The 24,523-nt window shown below is 41.9% G+C and overlaps 2 protein-coding genes across 2 annotated transcripts in view; both read right to left on the minus strand.

Annotated features, from left to right (window-relative positions):
* Window positions 1–3,676, minus strand: part of grk5 (G protein-coupled receptor kinase 5) — a 30,986-nt gene extending 27,310 nt beyond the window's left edge. Inside the window, exons 1-3 of the mRNA XM_088355404.1 lie at window positions 3,595–3,676; window positions 2,329–2,418; window positions 2,144–2,256 (exon numbers count right to left, since the gene is read on the minus strand). Of these exons, the coding sequence (XP_088211530.1) occupies window positions 2,144–2,256; window positions 2,329–2,418; window positions 3,595–3,646 (255 nt within the window). The 5' untranslated portion in view covers window positions 3,647–3,676. The remainder of the gene's footprint in view (window positions 1–2,143; window positions 2,257–2,328; window positions 2,419–3,594) is intronic.
* A 10,246-nt stretch (window positions 3,677–13,922) lies between these two features.
* LOC148350883 (nodal homolog 2-A-like) lies at window positions 13,923–21,053 on the minus strand. Its single transcript, XM_088356158.1, has 3 exons — window positions 20,707–21,053; window positions 17,786–18,450; window positions 13,923–14,278 (listed from the first exon to the last, which is right to left on the minus strand). Exons 1-3 carry the CDS (start codon window positions 20,945–20,947, stop codon window positions 14,126–14,128), a joined length of 1,059 nt encoding a protein of 352 aa, XP_088212284.1. The 5' UTR covers window positions 20,948–21,053; the 3' UTR covers window positions 13,923–14,125.
* Between the last annotated feature and the right edge of the window lie 3,470 nt (window positions 21,054–24,523).

Genomic DNA, 24,523 nt, shown 5'->3' on the forward strand with positions numbered 1-24,523 from the left:
GAATGTGCGAGTCGGACCATGTTTGGATGTAAAAAAAAAAATGAGTGTGAGAATGAGAGAAAAAGACAGTGAATGAGGGAGATGAAATTGTGTGACATGGAAATGATGACAGCGATGACAAGGACTGGTTTAGAGAAATGTGTGAGTCAAAACCACTGTAAGAGTTTGACCCTGTGTTTAAATGAATTAATACATGTCTGAGAATAAAAGAAACAAAAACTTTGTGTGGGTGATTTAGTAAGTTACTGTCTAAGAAAGTAAAGGAGAATAGTGAGGGAGGGAAGATATGTGAGTGCAAAAGGTTGGACGGTCCAAGAATTAGTAAGCAGCAATGAGGCTATTCTTGTGCTTGAGAGAATAAGTGAGAGTGTCTTTATGTGAGACTGAAATTATATGGCCGTTAAAGCACAAAGTTAACCATTTGTGCCTCTGAACATGCCATCATATGAGCAAGACGCCAAAATGTGAGTTTTTGAGAGAGAGTGCACGTGAGATCGGCCTGTGGGACTCTGGAAGCAGCTGCCAGGTATAGGCTGACCAAGTGGAATGCGGCTTTGGCAGTTGCCAAGGCAAAAACCCGGGCATGGGAGGAGTTTGGAGAGGCCATGGAAGGCTACATGCTAACGGCTTAGTGGAGGGTTCTCCGGAAGTGTGGGGGCTGTGCGGTCCTTGGCTACCTGGTGCCAAGGTCGGTATTGCTGGCAGTAAGTCCAATTTGTTTCCAGTGGGAGTTGGACTCTGCCAAGCCTGCCCTTTGTCACTGATTCTGGTTATTATTTTTATGGACAGAATTTATAGGTGCAGCCTTGGCGAGGAAGGGGTCCGGTTTGGAACCTTCGGCATTGCATCTCTGCTTTTTGCAGATGATGTGGTGCTGTTGGCTTCCTCAAGCCGTGATTTTCAGCTCTCACTGAAGCGGTTCGCAGCTGAGTGTGAAGCAGCCAGGATGAAGATCAGCACCTCCGAGTCAGAGACCATGGTTCTCAGCCGGAAAATGGTGGTATGCTCTGTCCAGGTCAGGGATGAGATCCTGTGGAGGAGTTCATGTATTTTGGGGTATTGTTCACGAGTGAGGGTAGGATAGAAGGGAAGATTGACAAATGGATCGGTGCAGCGTTTTCTGTAATGCGGACCATGTGCTGGTCAATCGTGGTTAAGAAGGAACTGAGCCAAAAGGCAAAGCTCTCAATTTACCAGTCGATCTACGTTCCTAGCCTCACCTATGGTCATGAACTGTGGATCATGACAAAAATTTAACTACTTGAGGTGGCTGGGGTATCTGATAAGCATGTCTCCTGGACGCCTCCCTCAGGTGGTGTTACGGGCATGTTCCACCGGCAGAAGGCCCCGGGACGACCAAGGATACGCTAGAGCAGGGGTGTCAAACATGCGGCCCGCGGGCCAGATCAGGCCCGCTAAGGGATGCAATCCGGCCCACGGGACAATGCTCGGAGAAGCGGAAGAGAAAAATGAGCTGCAGGTTGAAAAATATGCACTTTCCAAAGGCAGGTGCCTCTCAAAAATGCTGTACTTGTATTTCTTTCTTTTTTATCTCTCTCATTCTCACTCACTGTTCCACCATTTTCCTCTCACTCGCTATCTACCTCCCTTTCAGTGTTTTTTCCTTTTCTCCCTCTTTCTCCATTGCTCTCCTCTTCTCTCTTTCTCCCCTTCTCTCTTTCTTTCCTTCTCTTTTCTCTCCTTCCCTCTTTCTCTTGTTCTATTTCTCTTTCTTTCTTTTTCTTTCTCCCTCTCTCATTATTTCTCTTCTTATCTATTTTGTTTCTCATGCTCTCTCTCCCTTTCTCCTTTTTCTCTCTTTCTTTGTCCCTTTCTCTCTTTTTTTTGTCCCACCCTCTACTTTTCTCTCCTTCTCTTTCTCTCATTTCTTTGTCTCTTTTTTCTTTCACTCTAATCTACTAGTCCGGCCCCCGACAGAATGTTTGTTCTTTTGTGTGGCCCCCGAGTTAAAATGAGTTTGACACCCCTGCGCTAAAGAAACTATGTCTCTAGGTTGGCCTGGGAACGCATCGGGATCCCGTTGAATGAGCTAGGGAGGTCTGGTCTTCCCTGCTGCCCCAGCAACCCGTCCCTGGATAATTGGAAGAAAATGGATGGATGGATGGATGCACGTAAGCGTTACCAGAGCCTGGCGCAGCTCCCCGTATTTTCGTAGCTCGCTTCGGCTGAGACAGAATTGATCAAAGAGCCTTCTTCCAATAGGCTGCACCACGCAAATGTCATTGAAGTCTCGGACTGCGAACGCATACCAACAAACTCTCTTAGTTATTTTACGTGTGTGCGGTCTCACAACGCGCGCACACACACCTATGCTATCCGCCAAATCGGAGCATCGGCTTATGTGCGGGAAGCGAAGCATCTCCTGCCATTTCCAGCTCCGGCCTTTGATTCCGCCTCCTGTACACATAAAACATGTACAACACTTACAGTGCTTCGCAGAGATATTGTCCATTTTTGTGAGTGCAAACCGCATCAGACGCTCAGCATCTGGTGGTCTATGGCAGCGTCTCTTAACCATTGTGCAGCGGGAGATTGTCTTTCACTCATAAACGAAGTATTTGCAATATTATGATTTTGTTTCGTTAGGTTGCAGTAGATCGCCTTTTTATACAATTATCTGCTCAAAAGGTAATACAGGTATATCATTTTGATAACTGCTTTTGTTTGAAGGTTACATTTGAGTTTAGATTGTACTAAAAGGATGTACGAAAATACATTTTAGGTACTTTTAGGATATATCTATTTTTTTTAATTTAGTTTAAGGGAAAGTGTACGTCATTTTGTGCCTCCTAGTAGTAAAAAACAGAATAAAAAATACACGAGCTATCATTAACATGCATATCTTTTTGAAATACTTGTATGTCAATTTTTATAAAATTACTTTACATAAGATGAGCCTCACCTAGAGAGAACTGATATACAATTGTTGGCCACCATGCTGCTACAGGTAAAAGTTGATATTGCAAATCAATTTTTCCACAGGAAGATCATTTTAGTAATTACAATACTTTTCTTATAACGCAATTTAAAACGGTGCCAAAAATGTGTCATCGTCAGCTAATAGTACTTACGTTGATGAAAGTTTTTCTAAGAGTACCTGAAATAAAAGTTATAATAAATAAATAGAAAAAAAGCAATTTATATTTCATGTTACTCAAAATGATTCACCCATATTACCACTTGCCACCAAAACAAATGATTTCTAATCATGGGCGTTCTCTAATGAGTTCTTTACAGAATTGAGGACTGTCGGATAAGTTATTTCCCCTTTTTCTCCCTTTAGAAAATAAAGATTTTGAATGAAAAATGTCCCACAGCGGCAAGTTCACAAACAATGTGAAACGCAGAGCGAAAGTGTGACCGTGCAAGTTCTATATTTAAGCGCTCAGGTCAAACCTGCGTGACCACATTTTGCCAACATGAAAAATCAAGACGCGAGTTTTCAACTTGGATTTTGTGCACAAATGGGGAAAAGGTTGTGCACAATTAAGCTGTGGAGGAACTTGATAGAATTCTGCAGCTAGCATTAGCTTCAGCATTGGCATTTGTTCCTGAGAAAAACGGCGTGCGTACCTTCCCTGGCTCTGACGAGAGCCCTGTTGGCCACCAAGCTGTCAATCTCCATCAAGGCTTATGTGTGAGCAGGAAAACAGTGCACTCAAATAAGGTCGAAGGGAGGAGCCACACAGGTGAGCCGCACAGGTAAGGCCACGCCCACAATAGTTTTGGAACGCTTTCTACGTCTTTCTTCCTTGTCTCTTCTGGCATATTATCTGATTTTATGTCAAAAGCTTCAGAGACTGCCAATGAGGCCAAAGATCTTATGAATAGATGTTGTGTACAGTTAAAGAAAAAAAAATCGGGAAGGTAATACAAGGTATCGGTACTCATACACTGTTACCTCTACTTACAAATTTAATTTTATCCAGCAGTAGCTTCGTAAGCTGAAAACCTCTGAGGTAGAGACACATTTTGAATGAAAAGCCCCACAAAAGTAGAGCATGATATTTTTTAAATAAATCATAAAATGACATTAGAACATAAAATACATGCAGGAATTATATTACCGCACAATAAACATGAAACAGAAGCACATAATGTAAACAAAAGAAAAAAATAAAAGAAAATAAAAATATTAATTTACCTTTTTGCCTCACGTTTCTTGAAAAACTGATCCAATGGCGTCTGCTTTTGCCGGCTTTTAACAATCTGTCGGTAATGTGCGAGGCAGACATAATGAGCGATAGCCCACTCTTCAACACGTTTTCCTTTAGACAAATTCTGAGACTTCATGTAATTATGCTAAATTGTCTTTAATTTGGGCTGAGTAAACGATAGCTGCGGCCTCCTCTCGGTCATCTTGCCGGAATCTCTCCTCCTCCTCATCTCTGAACTGTCAGAACCCGAACAGATGGTAGACCCAAACGCGTAACGTTTCACAACAAACTTTATTGAGGAAGCTGAGAAGTCAGGTATGGGAAAGCAAGCACCAGCAGTCCGGCGATTGCTGGGCAGGAGGAGCAGGGCGCTCATGGGATCGGAGCGTGGTCGGAAGGCGAGAACGAGTTGAGAAGCCGGGACGGGCGATCGGAGCGTGGTCGATGGGCAGAAACGAGTCGAGTAGCCGAGGCAGGAGTTCGGAGCTTGGTCGAAGGAAGGAAAAAAGTCAGGGAGCCGGAAACGATCAGGAAGCCAGGGGCAGACGAACAGGATACACGTAAGAACGGGACAGATGGGAGTCAGAGTCAAATAATGCTTGCCTTGCATTTGCAGAGGTTTGCTGATGGACTGAAAGGAAGCGTTGAGTTTAAATAGGAGGTGAACAAATCAGGCAACGAGCAGCAGCTGGCGCCAAACGAGCGGGCCCAGATGAAGGCAATGGACAATCATGACATGAACTGTGATGGTGACACGAAGAGCAGGCTAGAAGCACGCATACGCACAGATTTTGAGCAATAGCCAGTTTACGCCCTGGCGTACTGTACTGTATTTTTGACTGTATGTTTCCGTAGGTTAGCACATTCGCCTATCACGCGAAAGGTCCCCTATTCCAGACCGTGTGGAAAGATATGTTGGCCTGGAGAGGGATGGGGCCACCATGCTGTACGTGTCCAAGACACACGAAAGGAAATGGTGCCCCCACAAACCTAGTGGTTACCAACTATCCTTAAATGAGTATGTAACTAGAGGAAAATATTTTCCCGTTCAGGTACTCCATAACCTGAGACTCTTGTATGGAAAGACATTCATAAGTAGAGGTGCCACTGTATTTCCGATTTTTAAGATCTGGTAACTGCTGTTGGAGTATTAAATTATGTCACTGCATAACTAGTCATAAATGTATGAGTTTTCCGATACTTAGCGTTTAATCATTTTAATCAATTAGTTATAATTAGTGATCCTTATTAATCCTCCATATAGTTCACTAAAGTACTGTAAATTCTGGACTTCAAGCCGTTTCTTTTTTGCTACATTTTAAACACTGCAGTTGATTCTTTTTTCTTCGTGGCAGCACTGAGGAAAACAGCAAGGTGCTCTTTTCCATGCATCCTAAATACAAAACACAGAGGTGACGCCTGGAAACATTTATGACACTCTTCTAGAGGAGAAATTAGTCAATGTTTTACAAACGTTATTCATGCAATACATTAGAGGTAAGATCGGGCCAAAAAAAAGCACCCGAGCCCGACGCAGGCCCGAGGGGTATTAAACCCGACCCGGACCGAGCCCGACTAATTAACTGGATTTGCTGGCCCGGCCCGAGGGGGCCCGAAATTACATATTTTATTTATAAGGAGGGGTGATTTATGATAACAAATTAAACTCTGCCTTTTGTTACAACATCTAGGCCTAAGTTAAATAAAACTGTATAAACATTTACATCTTTTATATTTCTGTGTCTGCACTGCAGATGTTACATTAAGCGACAATCTGTCATTGACGGTTTTTTTTTTTTGAGGTAGCGAAAACATTTAAGGGCGTCCGTCATTTTGACGACTTGATCATTGGGCCATAATCCACAGCAGCAGTAGTAGTACGTCCTTAAGATTTTAGCGCAGCACTATCATTGAGGGGGTGTTGACGTGTTGTGCCCTTTTCCGACTCCTATGCAAATTCCCCCCCCTTGATCGTATTCTATATAAAACGCTTATTAAAACAATAAAGCGAGCTAAATATAATAATTGGGAGATCCTAGTCTATATAACGCGTTTATTTAAACAATAAAGCGCGATCGTATTTTACAAAATGCGTTTGTTAATGCGGATGGAAAAGTCACCAACGTCACTGTACGCTTCCGACAAAAGCGATCGTATTCTATATAATACGCTTTAAAACAAAATAAAGCGAGCTAATTATAAGAATTGGGAGATTCTAGTCTATATAACGCGTTTATTTAAATAATAAAGCGCGATCGTATTTTACAAAATGCGTTTGTTAATGCGGATGGAAAAGTCACCAACGTCACTGTACGCTATGATTTCCGCAATCACAACTAATTGTACACAAATAATATTTATTTGATTTACTATATTCCTTGGTCTAGTATCCATACATAGTTTAAGTATATATTTTTAATGAACATATATTCATAATTATTAATTAATTTAAAAAAAATAAAATAAAAAAAAAAAAAAGCAGGACCGAACCCGACCCGACCCGACCGTATGACTGACATTTCAGGCCCGACCCGGCCCGAAATTGCCTCGGGTTCGGGTTCGGGCTCGGGCTCGGGCCATAAATCTTAGGTCTACAATACATAACAGGTGCTAAATCGGGAGGTTTGACAGCAATAGAACATTTACAACACACGATATTTTAACTTATCAGGCTTCAAAAAAGTCATCAATTTATACATCCGAATTGAACAGAAATGGAAGTTATGAACCAAAGCCACTACACTTCTCTTTCTGTATGTTCAGCGTCAATGTTAAGTGAGTGGAGTTTCCTTTAATCATCGAGAAACTATAACAAACAAATTTGGTCCAGTATTGTGCCAAAAAATGTGCATGACAGAGGGAGTAACGTCACTGAAACCGACTTCGCTTCCAAATTTGGGGGGTATCTAATAGGATAGGACAGTAAAGCACTAATAATTTACACCTTGTATAGAAATCGATTTTGTGGAAAATGTTTACTTTTGCGAATTGCGGCCTTATCTTCTGAAAATCCCATGTATTTAAAAGGGTTATGTTCCCCATCATAAAGATTATTCCATTGAAATGAACCGCCAAGTTCTAAACAGGTAAGACGGGAGATTAACATTTCTGCTCAATTTCTTGTCATCATCAAACGAGAGGTAACACATGAATACATTTTGCTCTGCTTGAATAAACAGATCCCGTCCCTACCAGCGGCACATCAATAGTGTCAGAATTTTGAGTACAAATGGTCCAAAGTCATCCTATTAAATGTTTTGAGGTTAAAATCTGTCACGAGGGACCGGACCAGAACGGAGGCAGGAAGGGAGAACTCAATTGCGTTGACGATCAAAACTTTTATTTACCAAAATAAAAGTCGCCCAAAACTCAGGGACAAGACAGAACAAACAGGCTTTAACAAAAAACGTGCAAACACAGGTTTCTTCCGACTCAAACAAAACAGGACAGAGCAAAACAGAACGGGAAATGCAGACAGAAAATGCAATGAGTCAGCACCCGCAAAACCCACAACCCACCCTTAAGTAGCACACACGCAAATTAGCTGATCTACTGCAGCCGTGCCCAGGGGGCGGGGCCAGCCGGTCACCACAGCGACCATGCTGGACACGACACTTTATGGTTGACCACATTACAGTTTTTAATATATTGTCACAGACCAGAAACAGACACAGGACCCAATAGCGCTACTTTACTCAGTTTTATTGATAAGAGGGAGAGCAGGGCTTACTTCCACAAACCGAGGATCGACGGACAAGGGTAGCAGGTGGCTGGAAACGCGGAGGTGGCACTTCCGTGTCGAGCAAGGATGGTCGTAGATTTGCAGGAATACTAGTCGTTAGCCGGGACGAGAGAGCCAGGGCGGTATCGAGTTCGGAAACAAGGTCGGCAACAGGTGTCAGGCAGGTAGCGGGGCAAAACAAGTCGGATGTCGGGAAGGCAGAACAGGGCAGAGTCAGGTCCGGAAACAGGTTGGCAACGGGTATCAGGCAGAGAAAAACAGGGCATCGGTTCGCAACGATCTGACAGGGTTCTCTTGAAGGCCGGGGGTTTAAAAAGAGTCTATTAGCCAATCAGCTCTCAGGGCTGTTGGGGCCAACTGGGCAATCACAGGTGCCTTGAATCGTGACTTATATGTGATTTTTGGAAGATTACTGTTTTGAGTCGCTGGCTAATCGCACTAAAAACAACTTGTTTATGTGTCCGATGATTGGTAAGAAGGGTTGGTGTCATTTTACCAAAGCAAAGATTTTAAAGCTTGCTAAAGAAATTTCTATACAAGGTACACATACTTTGTGTTTTACTGTTTTATTACATTCTCCAAAAAATGGCATAAGTCATTTAGTAACGTGTGCGTGATTGATGTACGGGCGCTTCAGCAAGGAGGGGACATTTTTGAAAAAACACCAGTATCGCGACAAACACCAATGACAACATTAAGACGATTTTCACATCTGTGTTGCAATCTGGCACTACATCCTCCACAGTATGGTTGCTCTTGCACTGTCGTCAAGAAATATAAAGCTCAAATTTTACTTAACACGTCCATCATTCAGGTTTTATTTTGGGGCAGTGGTAAATACAGTATGTGCTCGTCTTTGTGATTGCCATCTTGAATTGCCACATTATCCGAACGACACGTGATGTAAACAACTCGGAGCAGAACTGAATACGACGCAGCTGAAATGGTGTGAGGTGTGTGGAGGCACGGTGCGGTTGACGTTTTGCAGCCAAAGGCGACCACGCTGGTGCCAGAGTTAAAACGTAGGAAATCGTCGTGAATTTGTTCATTTCTATCGCTGTTTAAGCCTGCGGTTTTGTATTTGGTGCGGCTTGTACAAAGACAAAATTGTGTTTCGCCTTAATTTGTAGGTTTTAATCAACTGCCCTCTGAAATCCAGAATTTACAGTACACACTTCTGAATGTATTCACTTGACGTTCCAATGTATTCTTTCATTCGCTATGGAGTCTACATTGTTCCAAGTGATGATGAGCAAGGATTTATTATGATAACTCAAGTTAAAATCAAACTTAATTTAATTCCAAACACTTCTCAAAACATGCAGTTAAAAAGCACTAGATGGATAGAAAATTCAGATTCAGATTCAGATCTACTTTATTGTCATTCTAGTACACGTGTATACAGAACGAAATGTCGATGCATCTGACCCCCACAGTTTCCTTGAATGTACAGATATAATAAAGTTGTATTGTATTTTGGCTACGTATAGTATTTTACCATAGTGCCGATAGTGCAAGAAGAGTAGCTAACCAGATGTGCAAAATGGGCAGTCAGGTTAACAAGTCAGGTACACAGTAACATTAACACTGTAACAATAACGCTGTAATTACAATAGTGCAGTGAGCAAAGTGGCAAGCTATAAAAAACTGCCAGTAGTGCAAAAAGTCAGATTAGCAGCCGTTTAGATTTAAGTTAACTATATGTTAGATTGACCATTTAACAGTCTAATGGCCAGGGGGACTAGACTATTGCGGAGCCTGGTGGTCCTGCACCGCACACTGCAGTACCTCTTCCCAGAGGCTAGCAGAGTGAACAGTCCATGATGGGGGTGAGAGGGGTCCCCGGTAATGTTCTTAGCATGGGATAGGCAGCGCTTCTGGCCAATGTCCTGAATGGAGGGAAGTGTAGTCCCGACCGCACTGATTGGGGTCTGTCACAGAGGAAGTCCAGCAGCCAGTTCCGCAGGGGGGTGTTGAAACCCAGGAGTCTCATTTTGTCTACCAGATGTTGTGGGATGATGGTGTTGAATGCTGAACTGAAGTCCAGGAACAGCATCCGCACATGGGTGTTCTTCTCCTCTAGATGTGTCAGGCTCAGGTGAAGCGCAGAGGAGATGGCATCCCTGGTGGAGCGGTTTGTCCTGTAGGCAAACTGAAAGGGGTCGAATGAGGAGGGGAGACTGGAGGTGATGTGCTCTTTAACCAGTCTCTCAAAGCACTTCATTATGATAGGAGTCAGTGCAACGGGCCGGTAATCGTTGAATGATAAGATCTGGGGTTTCTTTGGCACTGGGATGATGTTGGCAAATTTGAAGCATGATGGTACTTTGGCTTGGTCTAGCGAGGTGTTGAAAATGTCTGTTAGTACACAAGCCAGCTGATCGGCGCACTCCCTAAGTACCCGCCCCGGAATGTTGTCCGGGCCTGGAGCCTTCCTTGTGTTGACCCTTCTCAGGGTCTTCCTCACGTCAGATGAGTCCAGGTGGAGTGCTCTTTCGTCCTGATTTGGAACCGCTTTCGCTGCAGTGGTGCCGTTTTGTGCCTCGAACCTTCCAAAGAATTTGTTGAGGTCATTCAGAAAGTCCATGCTAGTGTCCTGCACTGGGGCGGTGGTTGGCTTGTATTTGGTAATGGCCTGAATGCCTTTACACATATCCCTTGTGTTTGTTTTATTGAGGAAACGTTCCTGGATTTTTTGACTGTACGTTCGCTTTGCTAGTCTGATAGCACGGTTCAGGTTAGCCCTCGCTGATCTCAGCGCCTCCTTGTCACCAGATTTAAAGACAAGGTTCCGTACTTTTAGTTGTTTGCGTATCTCAGCAGTCATCCAGGGCTTCTGATTGGCACGGGTGCATATAGTTTTGGTATTGCTAATGGAGATAATGCTATTTATATCATATGAAAAGAAACCAAAATGAAATCAGGTGCTCTGGACAAAAATAGAAAGCGCCAGCAACTGCTAAACGATAAGGTTTGTTTTCCTTCCTCAAGTAGTGGACGTAATCGACAGGTGTGGCCGATGTTGAAAGATGGTTCCACACACTTCCTGCAAGGAATGCAAAAACAGTGCCGGTTGATTTAAATGATGTGATGGGGAAAGGTCATCTCATTTCAAAGAAGGATGTCTACTTGCTGTCGCAAAGACAGGGCATATTTCTTCCTCTTTCCTTTATCGCTCTTGCTTCTTCTCAAGCTCTTTTTGTCTCTCTCCCCCTTTGTCTCTCTTTCATGCTTTCTCTATTTTTTTCTTCTCTTTGTAACTCTCTTGTTTATCTCACTTTTTCTCAATCTCTTTTTCCTATCTCTGTCCCTTTTTCTTTCTTTCTCCCTCTCTTTGTCTCTTGTTCTCTCTCTCTCTCTTGTTCTTACTATTTCTTTTCCCTTTCTTTTAGTATCTTTTATTCATCTCTCCTCTTTCATTATTCACCCCCCCTCTTTTTCTCCCTTGCTTTCTCTTAAATCTACTGGTTCTGCCCACGTGAAAGTTTTTTTATCTATCATGTGGCCCCCAAGCTAAAGAGTTTCACACCTCTGCCAGTCCGCAGAACAATTCTGAGGTCATGGGTTCAAATCCAGCTACCAGCTTTCCTGTGTCGAGTTTGCATGTTCTCCCCGTGCTTGTGTGGGTTTCCTCCTAGCACACTGATTTCCTCCCGCATGTCAGGTTAATTGGCCGGTCCAAATTGTCCCTCGGTGTCAATGAGCGAGTGAGCTGTCCGTCTCTGTGTGCCCTGCGACTGGCTGGCACCCAGTTCAGGGTGCCCCTTGCCCACTGCCCGAGGATAGCTGGGATGGGCTCCAGCACCCCCGTGACCCTAGTGAGGATGAGCAGTGCAAATAATGGATGGATGGATAGTAAAACATTCAATCAAAGTGTTCCATGCACACAGATACAAAGTTTCACTGTTACAATGTTTCAGCAAAACAAAAGAAACAAACATCTCACTGTGCTTACCAAGGTTGCTTACATGTCTAGTAATCTTCTATTCTGTTTTTGAAACAGGTGCCAAACTCCTTCTTCATGTCCAGAATGAAACATGAGTTAAATTGAAGCCTGGAGAGCAAGCTTTTGTGGCTCAAACAAAGCAGACTCCTAATTACCAGAACCTGTTTGGTTACTTCTTCTACGTATTCTTCCTCTTCAAGTTTAGTGGTTGTCCTTTTCTTTTCAGTGCATTATCGCCCCCTGTTCTGTTACCTTTACAGGTCTCCCTCTTGTGGAGCTACGGTGGCATTTAAAGTACAAAATTTAACCACCAAAGTCCATAAAAGAGTCTCATTCATACAACATTCACTCAAACTTCACGTACCAACCACTTTTAAAAACATATACAAAAGCATGAGTTAATAACTTTGAAATGTCTTTTAATATTTTTTTAATAAAGTGTAAGTAAAATGATGGTTCCCTACAACTGTAGTGGTTAAGAGATCCTACCAACCAACCAACCATAAAAATATGAATTGTTTTTCCTGTGTTTTTCAGTGTTTATGTTTTCATCTTTTTTTCTTTTATTTCTCCCTTTTTTTCTTTTGTTGTTGTTTTATTACCTGTTTTCTTCTTTTTTTTCATTTTGTCTTCACTCCGCTTCCTCCATTTTTTTAAGTCATTCCTTGCATATTGTTACATAATAATTGTTAATGTAGGGATTAAAGCAACAAAAACAATCTGAAGAGCCGTTTGGCACCCAAAAGAGCCGGCTCTTTTTAGTGAGCCGAGCCCAAAAAGCCGGTTCTCTGAAAATAGTCGAAATTCCCATCTGTACAAGAAAAACGCGGTATATGCTCAAAAAATTTCTAATTATTTGACATACAACTTCCTTTAAAAGTAACAGAAATCATTACTTTACCTGGTAACCAGTTACTTTTACTGTAATTCATTTACGAAATCAGTTAATTTTGGAAAGAAGTAGTGAAAGTAAAAATGGCCTTGTTACGTCAAGGAAAATCCATAAAATCCAACCGTGTAAAATATTTACTCCAAAACACACAATATAGCTGACAGATAATTAGGAACCCGCATCAAACAATTCTGCTTCGTTGGACGTTGCATCTTGTAATCTGTTTTTTCGCCACATTATTTATGTTCACAAATAAACAGACTTGAAAATTATTCCCAATATGGTAGTTAGCCCTCCCCTTTGGATTTACACCTTTTCCATGATGAGGGTCTGTTTATGCTAGTTTTATTCATGCACAAAGTGTGATGTTACATTAAACTTGCGTATTCCTCGACACATAAAACCCCTAACAAAAAGTACGCAATCACCATTCTTGGGCAAGCCCTCACTCAGACATTTGGTCAGTAAATGTTACTTTTATAGAGCAATTGCTGGAAAATAAATATGGAATCAGTGAGTTTTGTGTAGAAGATAAGGACACACCCAGTCAATGTCCTTTACTTAATTGGGCACCTTGCTTAGATTAAATCTGATCGTGAGTCAGCAGTAAAAATCAGTGCGGTTATCACACCTTGGAGCGCTCCTGGACTAAGTGGAATGGCAAGAATCATGGCTCCAACAAGAGAGATGTCTCTTGAGAACAAAGACAGGGTCATCAAACTTCTTGAAGAAGGTAACTCTACTCGTATGGTTGCTAAAGATGTGGGCTGTTCACAGTCTGCTGCATCGAATATTTGGAAAAGTACAGACAGCATGGGAAAGTTGTTAAGTCCAGCATACTGGTAGGCCAAGAAAGACATGTAGGCGTCATGACAAACAACTAAATGCCGTATGTCTTGAAAACAGAAAATGCAAAACAAGACAAATGAAGAGGAAATAGGAGGATATTGGAGTCAATGTATGTGACAGAACTGTGCAAAATTGCCTAAAGGAAATCGGATTTTCATACAGGAAAGCCAAAAGTAAACCATCGTTGGTACTCAAATTAATTAGATACAGCAAGTACAGACTCACTTTGTTGAAAAAAAAAAGACATTTATTGTTATACTCTAAAATGCAAACATACTAATGGGTCAATGTGACCCAAATATCTCTAAAGTTAAAAAAAAGCGCATTTACTTGTTATTAAATACAATGCCAAATGTAACTTGCGTATGTTAAGCCTTGAACTCCAGTGACTCAAGGACTTTCCTTTGCTTTTTTCCCCATTTTGATATGGGTCATTTTGAACAGGCATGTTGCAAGCCACTTAAATGGAGCTTATGATATCAAATATTATATATGGTGAGTGTGAACATGTTTTTGAGTCAGTGGCAACCACACTCCTCCACCACCATGTCCTCGTGGTTCCTCATAACCATCATACTGTTTTCGTAATAGAGCATGGAGAGCGGCTCTAGGCGAGTAGGCACGCAGGACAAGCACGTCACCTTGTGGGGGTGCTTATTCCTTAGCAGGCTCTGGGGACAAAAAAAAAGAAGAATTCACACTTTAAAAACAGTAAGAAAAAACGAACCAAAATGAACACAAAAATGAAACCATCTATTAATGCTTTAGTTGCCACCTTTCTCCATGTCCCATCTGCATCCACCTGCTACTCCACTCGACCAGCTGAGGTTACATCACACCAAGGGTAAATACCGTAAGATCTAGATTTTCCTTTACAAGTAAACATATTTAAAAGATTTTCAAGATTAAGAATTGTCTTTATTGTCATCAACATGAATTGCCAATGAAATTTTCTTTTCAACCCAGGTGTTCAGAGTTTACAACGAAAGAACATTTTTTCAAGATGATCCTCTGTTGTATATGTAGATAAAGGTGTGGCTAACTAGTAAAGTCTGTTGTGCGGTGGTTCAAAGCCTATAAGTTATTGTCTTGCAGTTAGGGGTTTTTGGGGGGCCTGATGGACTTGTCTGGGGAAAAACTGTCTCGGTTTTTTAATCAAATGTACGTATACAACACATAAGTACCGTATTGTCCACGCTATAATGCACTCCTTCAAAATATAGTCTTTTGTCATCTATTTTTCATACATAAGGCGCATGAAATTGAGACTACATTAAAAGCTATCATATTTATTATAATTATGGCATATATTACTGTACACTGCATTTATTGGTGCATTGAGTAATCACATTAAAATCGTCAAACATTGTTTGCAACAGGAATCAAACATGAGTCGCGGTGGTGAGGGCACCAACATTTTACCACTGGACGACCAGTGGTATACATGACATACAAACAGGCATTAGAGCTTAGCTGGTAATTACAGAAATTTTACTCACAGGGTCAGAAACACTGATTTGCATAGTGCATTCCATCTTTCCACTTCTTCACCTGTGCATCAATCACCTTTTGGTTTAATATGTACAATTATACGTACATAAAAGAGTTTGTATAGTGTTTTGTTGAAAATCTTCACTGTTACAGAAGGGGAGATACTGTTTAACCTATGAGAATGCACTATGCAAGTCAGTGTTTCTGGCACCGTGAGTAAAAATAGTGTGATGAACTGAACTCTCTCCATACCCTGTAAGAAGAACTGATCACACAGGGCTGCATATCAACTTGCACACACCTGCTGGTTGTATTTATATAGTACTTATTTTATCCTTTACAATTTTACAATTTTCGTGTCTTATTTGTCAATTGTTTTTACTTCAGTTCTAGCCAAAATGTCACTTGCACTCTCATTGAGTATTGTCTGAAATTAGGACTGTTCTGTGCATTGGCACTTTGTTGTCAATGTTTGCCCATGGGAGAGAGTGAAAAGTTCGATTACTGAGAAATTGACAAATACATTAGTTTGACATAAATAGATAGCTCTAATGCCTTTTCATATGTCGGCTGTACCAGTGGTAGATTAGCGATAACCTGTTTGTGCCCTGACCGCCCGACCAAGCGACATATTGTTATTTGGGGTCAAATACACAAGTACTACTGTAAAACCTTGTGTAGTCATGGACACGTAGAAATACTGTATGCATTTTCAATCGTATCCACTGTATTCTGCGGTATATAAGCAGTGTTGGGAGAAACGTCGTTATTCTTTCAGTAACCGGGTTATCCAACTCATTCCTAAGTCTGCCGTTACACTGTCTTTATCGTTACTGGCAGTCCAAAGCTCTGCGATACTTTGAATAAATTGAGACGAGGCTTGTTGGCATGTTTACTTTGGTGGCACTCGCAAGTAAACCATTACATAGAACTGGAAATATTACGGGACACGCCGCGCATGCTCAGTAACAATGTGGCATTTTGGGTAATGTAGTTATTGTGTTATTAAGCACATAGCATCACTTAGAGAGAGGAGATGGATAGTCTCTTTATATAGTTTTACTGTTGACTTTCATTGTGAACGAAATATTTGAAGTGTAGTAAATAACAGATATAGTTACTTTTCCCTTGCATTGCAATTTGGTTACTCGGTTCCTTCTTGCAAAAAGTAGTGAGTCACTATAACTGTTACATAGTAACTTTTAAAGTCACTTTTAAAGTCCCCACTGATCAAAGCGGCGCCTCCGCGAGCGGCAGCCTTTCCAGCAGCTCCGTGTTATTTTGCACTTTTTGTTATTTATTGTTTTAAGTGTCTGCTTCTATCTTTGCGGTTTTTCGTCACGTTTGTCAACTCACTTTGGATTACTTTCTATCCTATCGTTATGGGTTTTAATGCACAAAAATGCGTTTATTCGAGGAATCAACTCCTTGCCCTGAAGAATTCTCGTGCCGGCGCGATGAAGGGGCACTATCGTGGATGCAGAATCAGAGCTAGGTAAGCGGCTAGCGGTGTTATAAGTCTTCTGTACCGTCCGTAATCATGGTAAATGTGAATTCTCTACCAAATACAACCGACGAACTGGCTGTGCCGGTGAAAAACATCAAAGCGCACAGGGAGTGCAGTTTGCTGTGTTTTACGGAAATGTGGCTCACGTCTAGCATCCCGGACGCTAACGTGGAGCCACCCGGAGCTACCCGGAGCTACCCGGAGCTATCCGGAGCTACCCGGCTTCAACGCTGACAGAAACGCGAAAGCCTGCGGGAAGCGGAGAGGAGGTGGACTCACTATCTATCTACGTGAACACGAGGTGGTGGAAACCTGGGCACAAAGATTTCCATCGGCTGCAGGGATGTCGAACTTTTGGACTAGCGTATGACATCCCCTGGCCATTAGACTGTTAAATGGTCAATCTAACATATAGTTAACTTAAATCTAAACGGCTGCTAATCTGACTTTTTGCACTACTGGCAGTTTTTTTTTTTTTTTATAGCTTGCCACTCCTTGCACATTGCTCTCTGCACTATTGTAATTACAGCGTTATTGTTACAGTGTTAATGTTACTGTGTACCTGACTTGTTAACCTGACTGCCCATTTTGCACATCTGGTTAGCTACTCTTCTTGCACTATCGGCACTATGGTAAAATACTATACGTAGCCAAAATAAAATACAACATTATTTATATCTGTACATTCAAGGAAACTGTGGGGGTCAGATGCATCGACATTTCGTTCTGTATACACGTGTACTAGAATGACAATAAAGTAGATCTGAATCTGAATCTGAATCTGACATCCACTCCACTGTGGCTAACTACAAGAATTCACCCCGAGGGCATCGTGTTAATCTGTTAATAAACAACAAAGGAGACTGCTGGAAGTGTGAATTTCCCCACTGGGATGAATAAAGTATCTATCTATCTATCTATCTATCTATAAGGTGTACTTGGTTATCAGGCACACTTAAAGATTTCTGGCCAATTTATAGTTTGGAAAATGATACAATTTTATTATTTTAACGTACAGTATTTATTTGGGGTACAGGGGTTGTGAACGCATTAGCTTGGCAAAACCTCAGGTTTCTATCCCCCAACTATCCCGATCACTTAGTAATCCTGACCTCAAAACATATTCATGTAGTCTCCAGGTGGTCTACTGAAAAGGTTTGGTGTCGGCGATGGGTTTTACCTGCACGTAGGCGTGGTTGGTGGGCCTAAAACTCTCGTCAACCGGGTCGGCACAGATGCCCTCGCATCGGAAAGCGTTGAAGCGTTTAGGGTAAACCATCCAGCCGCTCCAGCCCAGCATCTTGAAGTCCACCCACATGTCCACCCTCCTGCACGGACCATCCTCCTTGCTCCCTGCAGACCCGCTTAAGGAACTTCTCCAGTGCTGCCTGGAGAACCTTTTGCTCCTATGGCCTTTTTTCTTGGGGCTCGCCTGTCCGTTGGCCTTCTTGGCCATGTGGATGAGTGTTGGCATTAGCTGGGTGTCCAGGTTCTGCCTGGCGAAGACCACCATCACCACACGGTTTTTCGGCAGGTGCCGGATGACATTAAGATCCGGGTCTACGCTCTCCAGTCGGGTCGGTTTTTGGTTGTGCCGTTGGCGGAGCGTGCCGGTCATGGAGAAGACCTTCCAGGAGGAGGAACTCATGGATTTGGGATGGGCCACCAGGCTGCCCAGGAAGATCCTGCCTTTGGGGAAGGAGTGGTAGACGTGGACTGAAGTTGTAGGGGATTGGCTAAAAGCGGGCAAGCGGATGCGCAGCTCAGCCTGTTGGACGTGGTCGACGGCGGGCAAGGAGGACATGTCGAAGGTGATGGACCACCGGTCACCTTTCTGCTCGCAGCCTGGGAAAAACAATAGTACACAATTGATTTGACTTATTTTCTTTTTTTAATGGAAACCAATCGTTTTGTATACTTTACGGAATATAAGGCACACCTAAAAACCCCAAACTGGCCAGAAATTTATAAATTAAACTTCATAGCCTACTGTGCTTTATATACGGCAGAATACAGTCATGGGGTCAAATCCAGCTACCAGCCTTCCTGTGCGGAGTTTGCATCTTCTCCCCATGCTTGCGTGGGTTTCCTCCGGGCACTCCAGTTTCCTCCCACATTCCAAAAACACGCATGTCAGGTTGATTGGCCTGTCCAAATTGTACTTAGGTGTGAATGGGCGAGTGTCTTTGTGTGCCCTGTGACTGGCTGGTAACCAGTTAGGGGTGTCCCTGCCCACTGCCCGAAGACAGCTGGGATGGGCTCCGGGACCCTGGCTACTCTACTGAGGATAAACGATGCAATTAATGGAATTATATATCTCATCTCATCTCATTAGCTGGGCAGGAGACACCCTGAACTGGTTGCCAGCCAATCGCAGGGCACACGGGGACAGATAACTCACTAGCTCAGTCACACCTAGGGACAATTTGGACCGGCCAATTCACCTGAAATGCATGTCTTTGGAATGTGGGTGAAAACCGGAGTGCCCGGAGGAAACCCACGCAAGCACGGGGAGAACATACAAACTCCGCACAGTATGGCCGGTAGCTGGATTTGAACCCACGCAGGAGGTTCCCACGACCTCAGAACTGTGCCGCATACGCGCTAACCACTGCGCCGCCGTGCTGCGTAGGGGCAACATTTCCTGTGGTATGTGTCTTGGGCAATTACAGCCTGGTGGTGCCCATCCCTCTCCAGGCCAGCAAATGTTTCGAACCGGGGACCTTTTGCATGTTATGCGAATATGCCATAATGTGAAAGGTCCCAGGGCAGCACGGCGGCGCAGTGGTTAGCGCATGTGCGGCACAGTTCTGAGATCATGAGATCAAACCTCCTGTGTGGAGTTTGCATGTTCTCCCCGTGCTTGCGTGGGTTTCCTCCGGGCACTCCGGTTTCTTCCCATATTCCAAAATCATGCGTGTCAGGTGAATTGGCCGGTCCGAATTGTCCCTAGGTGCGAATGAGCAAGCGAATTGTCTGTCCCCGTGTGCCCTGCGACTGACTGGCAACCAGTTCAGGGTGTCCCCTGCCCACTGCCCGAAGATAGCTGGGATGGGCTCCAGCACCCCCGCGACCTTACTGAGGATAAGCAGTGAAGATAATGGATGGATGGATGGGTGAAAGGTCCCTGGTTTGAGAACAAGTGGAAACATTTGTTAGCCTGGAGACGAATGGGCGCCACCAGGCTGTACTTGCCCGCCACACGACACAGGAAATTGTGCCCCTACAACCCTAGTGGTTGAGAGAAAATAAGAAAATCACTCACAGAATGTTTTTTTTTCAGATTCAGATTCAGATATACTTTATTGTCATTCTTGTACACATGTATACAGAACGAAATGTCGATACATCTGACCCGCACAGTTTTTCCTTGAATGTACGGATATAAATATGTTGTATTGAGTTGCAGTATTGAAATACTAAAGAATATACTAAATAATCATAGCTATGAGAATTTGCAGTTTTTATTTGGAGTATTACTATAACTTCAGTTATTTTAATAGCTTTTTTAACTTTTGAATAGCGGGACTTTGCATTTTGTATATTTTTGTATCTCCATTCAAAATATTAGAATATCATGAAATAGAATATACCGGTAGACTTTAAACCAGGGATCACCCTCATTTTAAGCTGAAAGATACTTTTTTGTTTCTGATTAGCGCAAAGGGCTACCAGTTTGATATGCAGTCCTGAAGTAACCTGTTATTACTGTGTTACTATGTATATTCTTATTTACTATGTTGTTAGCAGGTTTTAATTATTAGACTTTACAATAGGCTCAGTCAACTGCTAAACATTATGGCAGAAATAAAATTTCATAGAAAATCACTATGACCAATGACATATTAACGAGCCCCCGGGCTACTCATTTGGGCTAGCTGGTGCCCACGGGCACCACGTTGGAACTCCCTGCTGTAAGGCATAATCAGCATTATTCAAACAATAAAAGCTTATTGAAATTTCAGTAGATTTGTAATGAATCAAGATGTATTTATTTTTTATTTGCATACAGGAAAATAAAATAACATTCTGAGAACGCCGTGTTAACAAACATGACCAAACCCCGTTGTAAAAAAAAGCGTTTTCAAGTAAACCACTTACTTTTAGCCACATAACTCGTAACATAATCCGAATCATCCAGTCCAACGATGTCATTGGTCCAAGTCTTGGTTCCGGCCCGGTTCTCGGTCCACATGGTTCGGTAGAGCTGCATCATGAAGACGGGAAGTCCCGCAGTCCTGGAACGGCCCACGGAGGAGCGCAGCAGCAGCCTGTCAGCTTGCGTGGAAGAAACTGTGCAAAAAGCCACCAAGAGAGGAAAAAGGGTACATTTTGACATCATTCCCTACAAGTGAGGGGTCTGAAAAGTTCTTTGTGTCTTTTTATAAATGCAAAAACATCAGTGGAGTTCTTTGAAGGGATTCTGTGACACAATTGGTGCGTCTTTGATCTACGATAGTGCACCACAAGAAGGCGCTTCTTTTCCTTCCTTTTTTTCTTTCTTTTCATTTTTTGGAATGAGACATGAGGCACCGAAACTACTTTGCTGCTCTGAAGTGGCCGAACTTGATAAGAAGAAGCCACCGATGCCATCATCGTTTGAGTTAAGGAGATTAACGACCTGTCTGATTAATGAGCAGGCAACTATAGGAGTTAATCACACGTATAGTTCAAAATACATTTAGTCAATTACATCATTGCAACTATTATTAGCCCACAGTTTTTGCACAGCACTGTTTCCATTTAGCGTTTTAAAATGTACACTTTATTTTTGTGTTTTGTGTTTTTTTTATTGTCGCACTGAAAAGTCAATATGTTTAATTGTTGTTGTGTCCTGCAGAGATTCCAGTTTACAGTTGCCTGGCATAAAATGTTTAAATGAGTTAAAAGTTTGCGACAAAATGAAAACATACATTTTATTATAAAATTTGTTAACCCCCCCCCCCCTTTTGTTTCTTCTTTTGTTTCTAGAACAAAAGATTCTTGCTTTTTCTTCTTTTAATTTTTCCCTGGCTGCTTTCTGATTATTTTTTCTCTCTTTTTTTAGTTATTTTGTTTTGTTTAGTCATAGCTTTTTACTTCTTGTTTCTTGCTTTTTTTCCTTTTCCTTTTCTCCTTTAATGTTTTATATTTTTCTTTTTCTTTTCCGAGAGTTTTGTTCCTTTTTTCTCTATTATAGTCTTTCTCTCTTTATATCATGTTTTCATCTTTTGCTTGTCTTTTTTCAGACTGCTCTCCCCATTACATCCAGTTTTTTTTGTGTGGGCAGAGCTTGTTCTTGAGTGGGCACTGATCCCCCCTCAATAGTAACGCCCCTGCACCCTATATTCTAAAATTTGTTGTTGGTTTTTAATCCACAGCCATTATAAAAGGCTTATCGTTTAGAAGAAGTAGCAATGTTTCATTTTGGAACTTGTTGGAACCCCCTTTTGTCTGAAATACAGTAACGCAAAGTTGTTTGACCGTTATCACAGACCACATTACCAAATAAAAACCCTATTAGAGTTAAATAAAGTGCTTGATAGAACGAAAATAAAAAAAACTACAAACAAACCTTTGGAGAAAAAAAAGATGTTTCATCTTGGAATAAATTTAATTCGTCTGATTTAACACAGTTATTTAGCCGTTATTACCGACCACAATACAAATTAAAAACATATTTCTAGTTTAATCAAACTGGTTTATAAAGGGAAACAAATAAAACAAAAGAAATGTTAACATAAGTAACACTATATAATTTACAATAGCAGGAACAAAACAATGTTTCAATTTGAAATTAATTTAAATCCACTATTTTATACACAATTGTTTGACCGTTATCACGGGCCACATTACGAAACAAATACGTCTTTTTAGTTTAATCAAACTGGTTTGAAAAGGGAAAATTATAAAAACAAAAGAAATGTTAACATGAGTAACACGGTATCAAAAATCAAAATACGAGGAAGAAAAAACAACAACAATGTTTCATTTTGGAATTAAGTTTACTTCCCTATTTTACGCACAGTTGTTTAACCGGTGTTGGGCACGTTACTTTTAAGAGGGTAAATAGTTATATTTACTACTTCTTTCCAAAAAAACTGAATTACTCTCTAGTGAAAGTAGGTACTTACTGAGGAGAGTAACTATTTGCGTTTTTGTCAAAGTTGCCGTGTGTTAAATAATGTGAAATTTTCTGACCAAATACGAAAAACCCCGTTTAATGGTAAAGATGGGAATTCCGAATGTTTTCTGAGAACCGGCCGTTTCAGCTCACAAAAAAAAAGCTGTCTCTCTTCAGTCCCCAACTGCTCTTCATGTCACGGTTGCCATGGCGCCCAATTGGCTCCGCCTGTGTGGCGCCAGCTGCGGCTTGTTGACAGATTGGCTTTCCTTCTATTTAAGCTCGTTGCTCTCACTCACCTTTTGTCAGTCCGTCAACGAACCTCCGCCCCGCAAGACGTGGGTTTTAACTCAGTCCTGTTTCCTGTTGGTATTTCCTGTCCGGTATTGTTACCGTTTATTTTCTCCTGTTTAATATCGGTTTCAAGTTTCATTCCCGCTTAGTTTGTCCTGTTTAATTTCGATATCCTGTTTTGATATCAATCCTGTCTGTCCCGTCCTGTCCGGTATCGACCCCAACTGTCCGATATCTGCTCGGGCAATTGGTGTCGATCTCGTCGGCCTCTGGCTTCCTGTCATTCCACACCAGACTGCTGCCTAACGTGCATGACTCCCCATAAAAAGCTTGTGTGAGAGACGTCACGCATTTGGGTCCTGATCCTGTTCAGGTTCTTGACACTTCAGGTTGTTTTTGTGGCTTTAATCCATACATTACCAACTATTATGGAACATTATGCACGGAATGACTTAGAAAGGGAGGCAAATAAAGAAAGAAAGATAACACTAAAATCAAGAAACGAAAGAAAAAACAATAGAAACAGAAAAAAGGAGATATAAAAGGGAAAAAATAAATTTTGCATTTTTTAATAAACAAATTAACATCAAATAACATCGTGAATATAATTACAATATTTGTATATCTACCAAATAAAAGATAACATACAAAACAATTTTGACCTTTATAGGCTTGACAAATTCAAAGTCTAAAACAAAGAATCCTACCCAAAAAATGCATATCGACCGATCAAAAGAGAAGAATGGCGGCTCGGAGGGAACCAGTTGTTGATTGGTGGAGGGCCAGCTCCCTTCGTTCACTACTAAGAGCCGGTTCACAGAGACGTTTCGTTCGTGAACGACACGAGTCGGGTGCTGTCAAAACCAAACCCTCGTTCTTCTGTACTGTAATCGTAATCGCTATCTTTATGGTGTTCGATATTTTAAATGGTGACATGATCAGGGTTGGGTAGGGTTACTTCAACTTGATTACTTTCAATTACTTTTGGATTACTTCAATACCAAATATGCTAATTCAATACCACCCTGACTAGTGTGCTGGATTCAATAGATAGATAGATAGATAGATAGATACTTTATTCATCCCCTAAGGGAAATTCACATTTCCAGCAGCATCCCTGAGCTGAGAACAATACAATAATAAAGCCAAAAGAATACAATATACAAATACCCAGTGTGACGTGCAAATGCCCACTTTAGCATGTTATATAGAGTAACTAAATAGTGCTACACAGAACACATAATGCAGTAAGATTCGGTAATATCCAATGTAGGTGGTGTGGTTTAATGTGGGCCTTTACTCTGCCGGGTGGAGTTAAAGAGCCTCATAGCGCCCATAAAACTAAAATCACGTCCTAAAAGACGCACACCTTGGTTTACTGATGAAACTAGAACCCTTAAAAAAGAATGCAGGAAATGGGAGAGAAAATGGCGCGCTACCAAGCTTGAGGTTTTCCATCAAACCTGGTGTGACAGCTTGTTAAAGTATAAAGCGGCCCTTGCCTCTGCAAAATCGGCCTAC

The sequence above is a fragment of the Urocampus carinirostris genome, chromosome 16 (genome assembly GCF_059441175.1).
Source record: "Urocampus carinirostris isolate Australia breed hairy pipefish chromosome 16, RoL_Ucar_1.0, whole genome shotgun sequence".
In the NCBI taxonomy this organism is placed as follows: domain Eukaryota; kingdom Metazoa; phylum Chordata; class Actinopteri; order Syngnathiformes; family Syngnathidae; genus Urocampus; species Urocampus carinirostris.

Bases quoted from the DNA above. Each gene is read 5' to 3' on its own strand.
- LOC148350883 (XM_088356158.1), bottom strand. From the start codon at position 20,947: ATGATGTCAAAATGTACCCTTTTTCCTCTCTTGGTGGCTTTTTGCACA. The intron at 18,451-20,706 runs GTAAGTGGTTTA...TGTTTTTCCCAG, and splicing joins TACGAGTTATGTGGCTAAAA to GCTGCGAGCAGAAAGGTGAC. The intron at 14,279-17,785 runs GTAAAACCCATC...TTTTGTCCCCAG, and splicing joins CCAACCACGCCTACGTGCAG to AGCCTGCTAAGGAATAAGCA.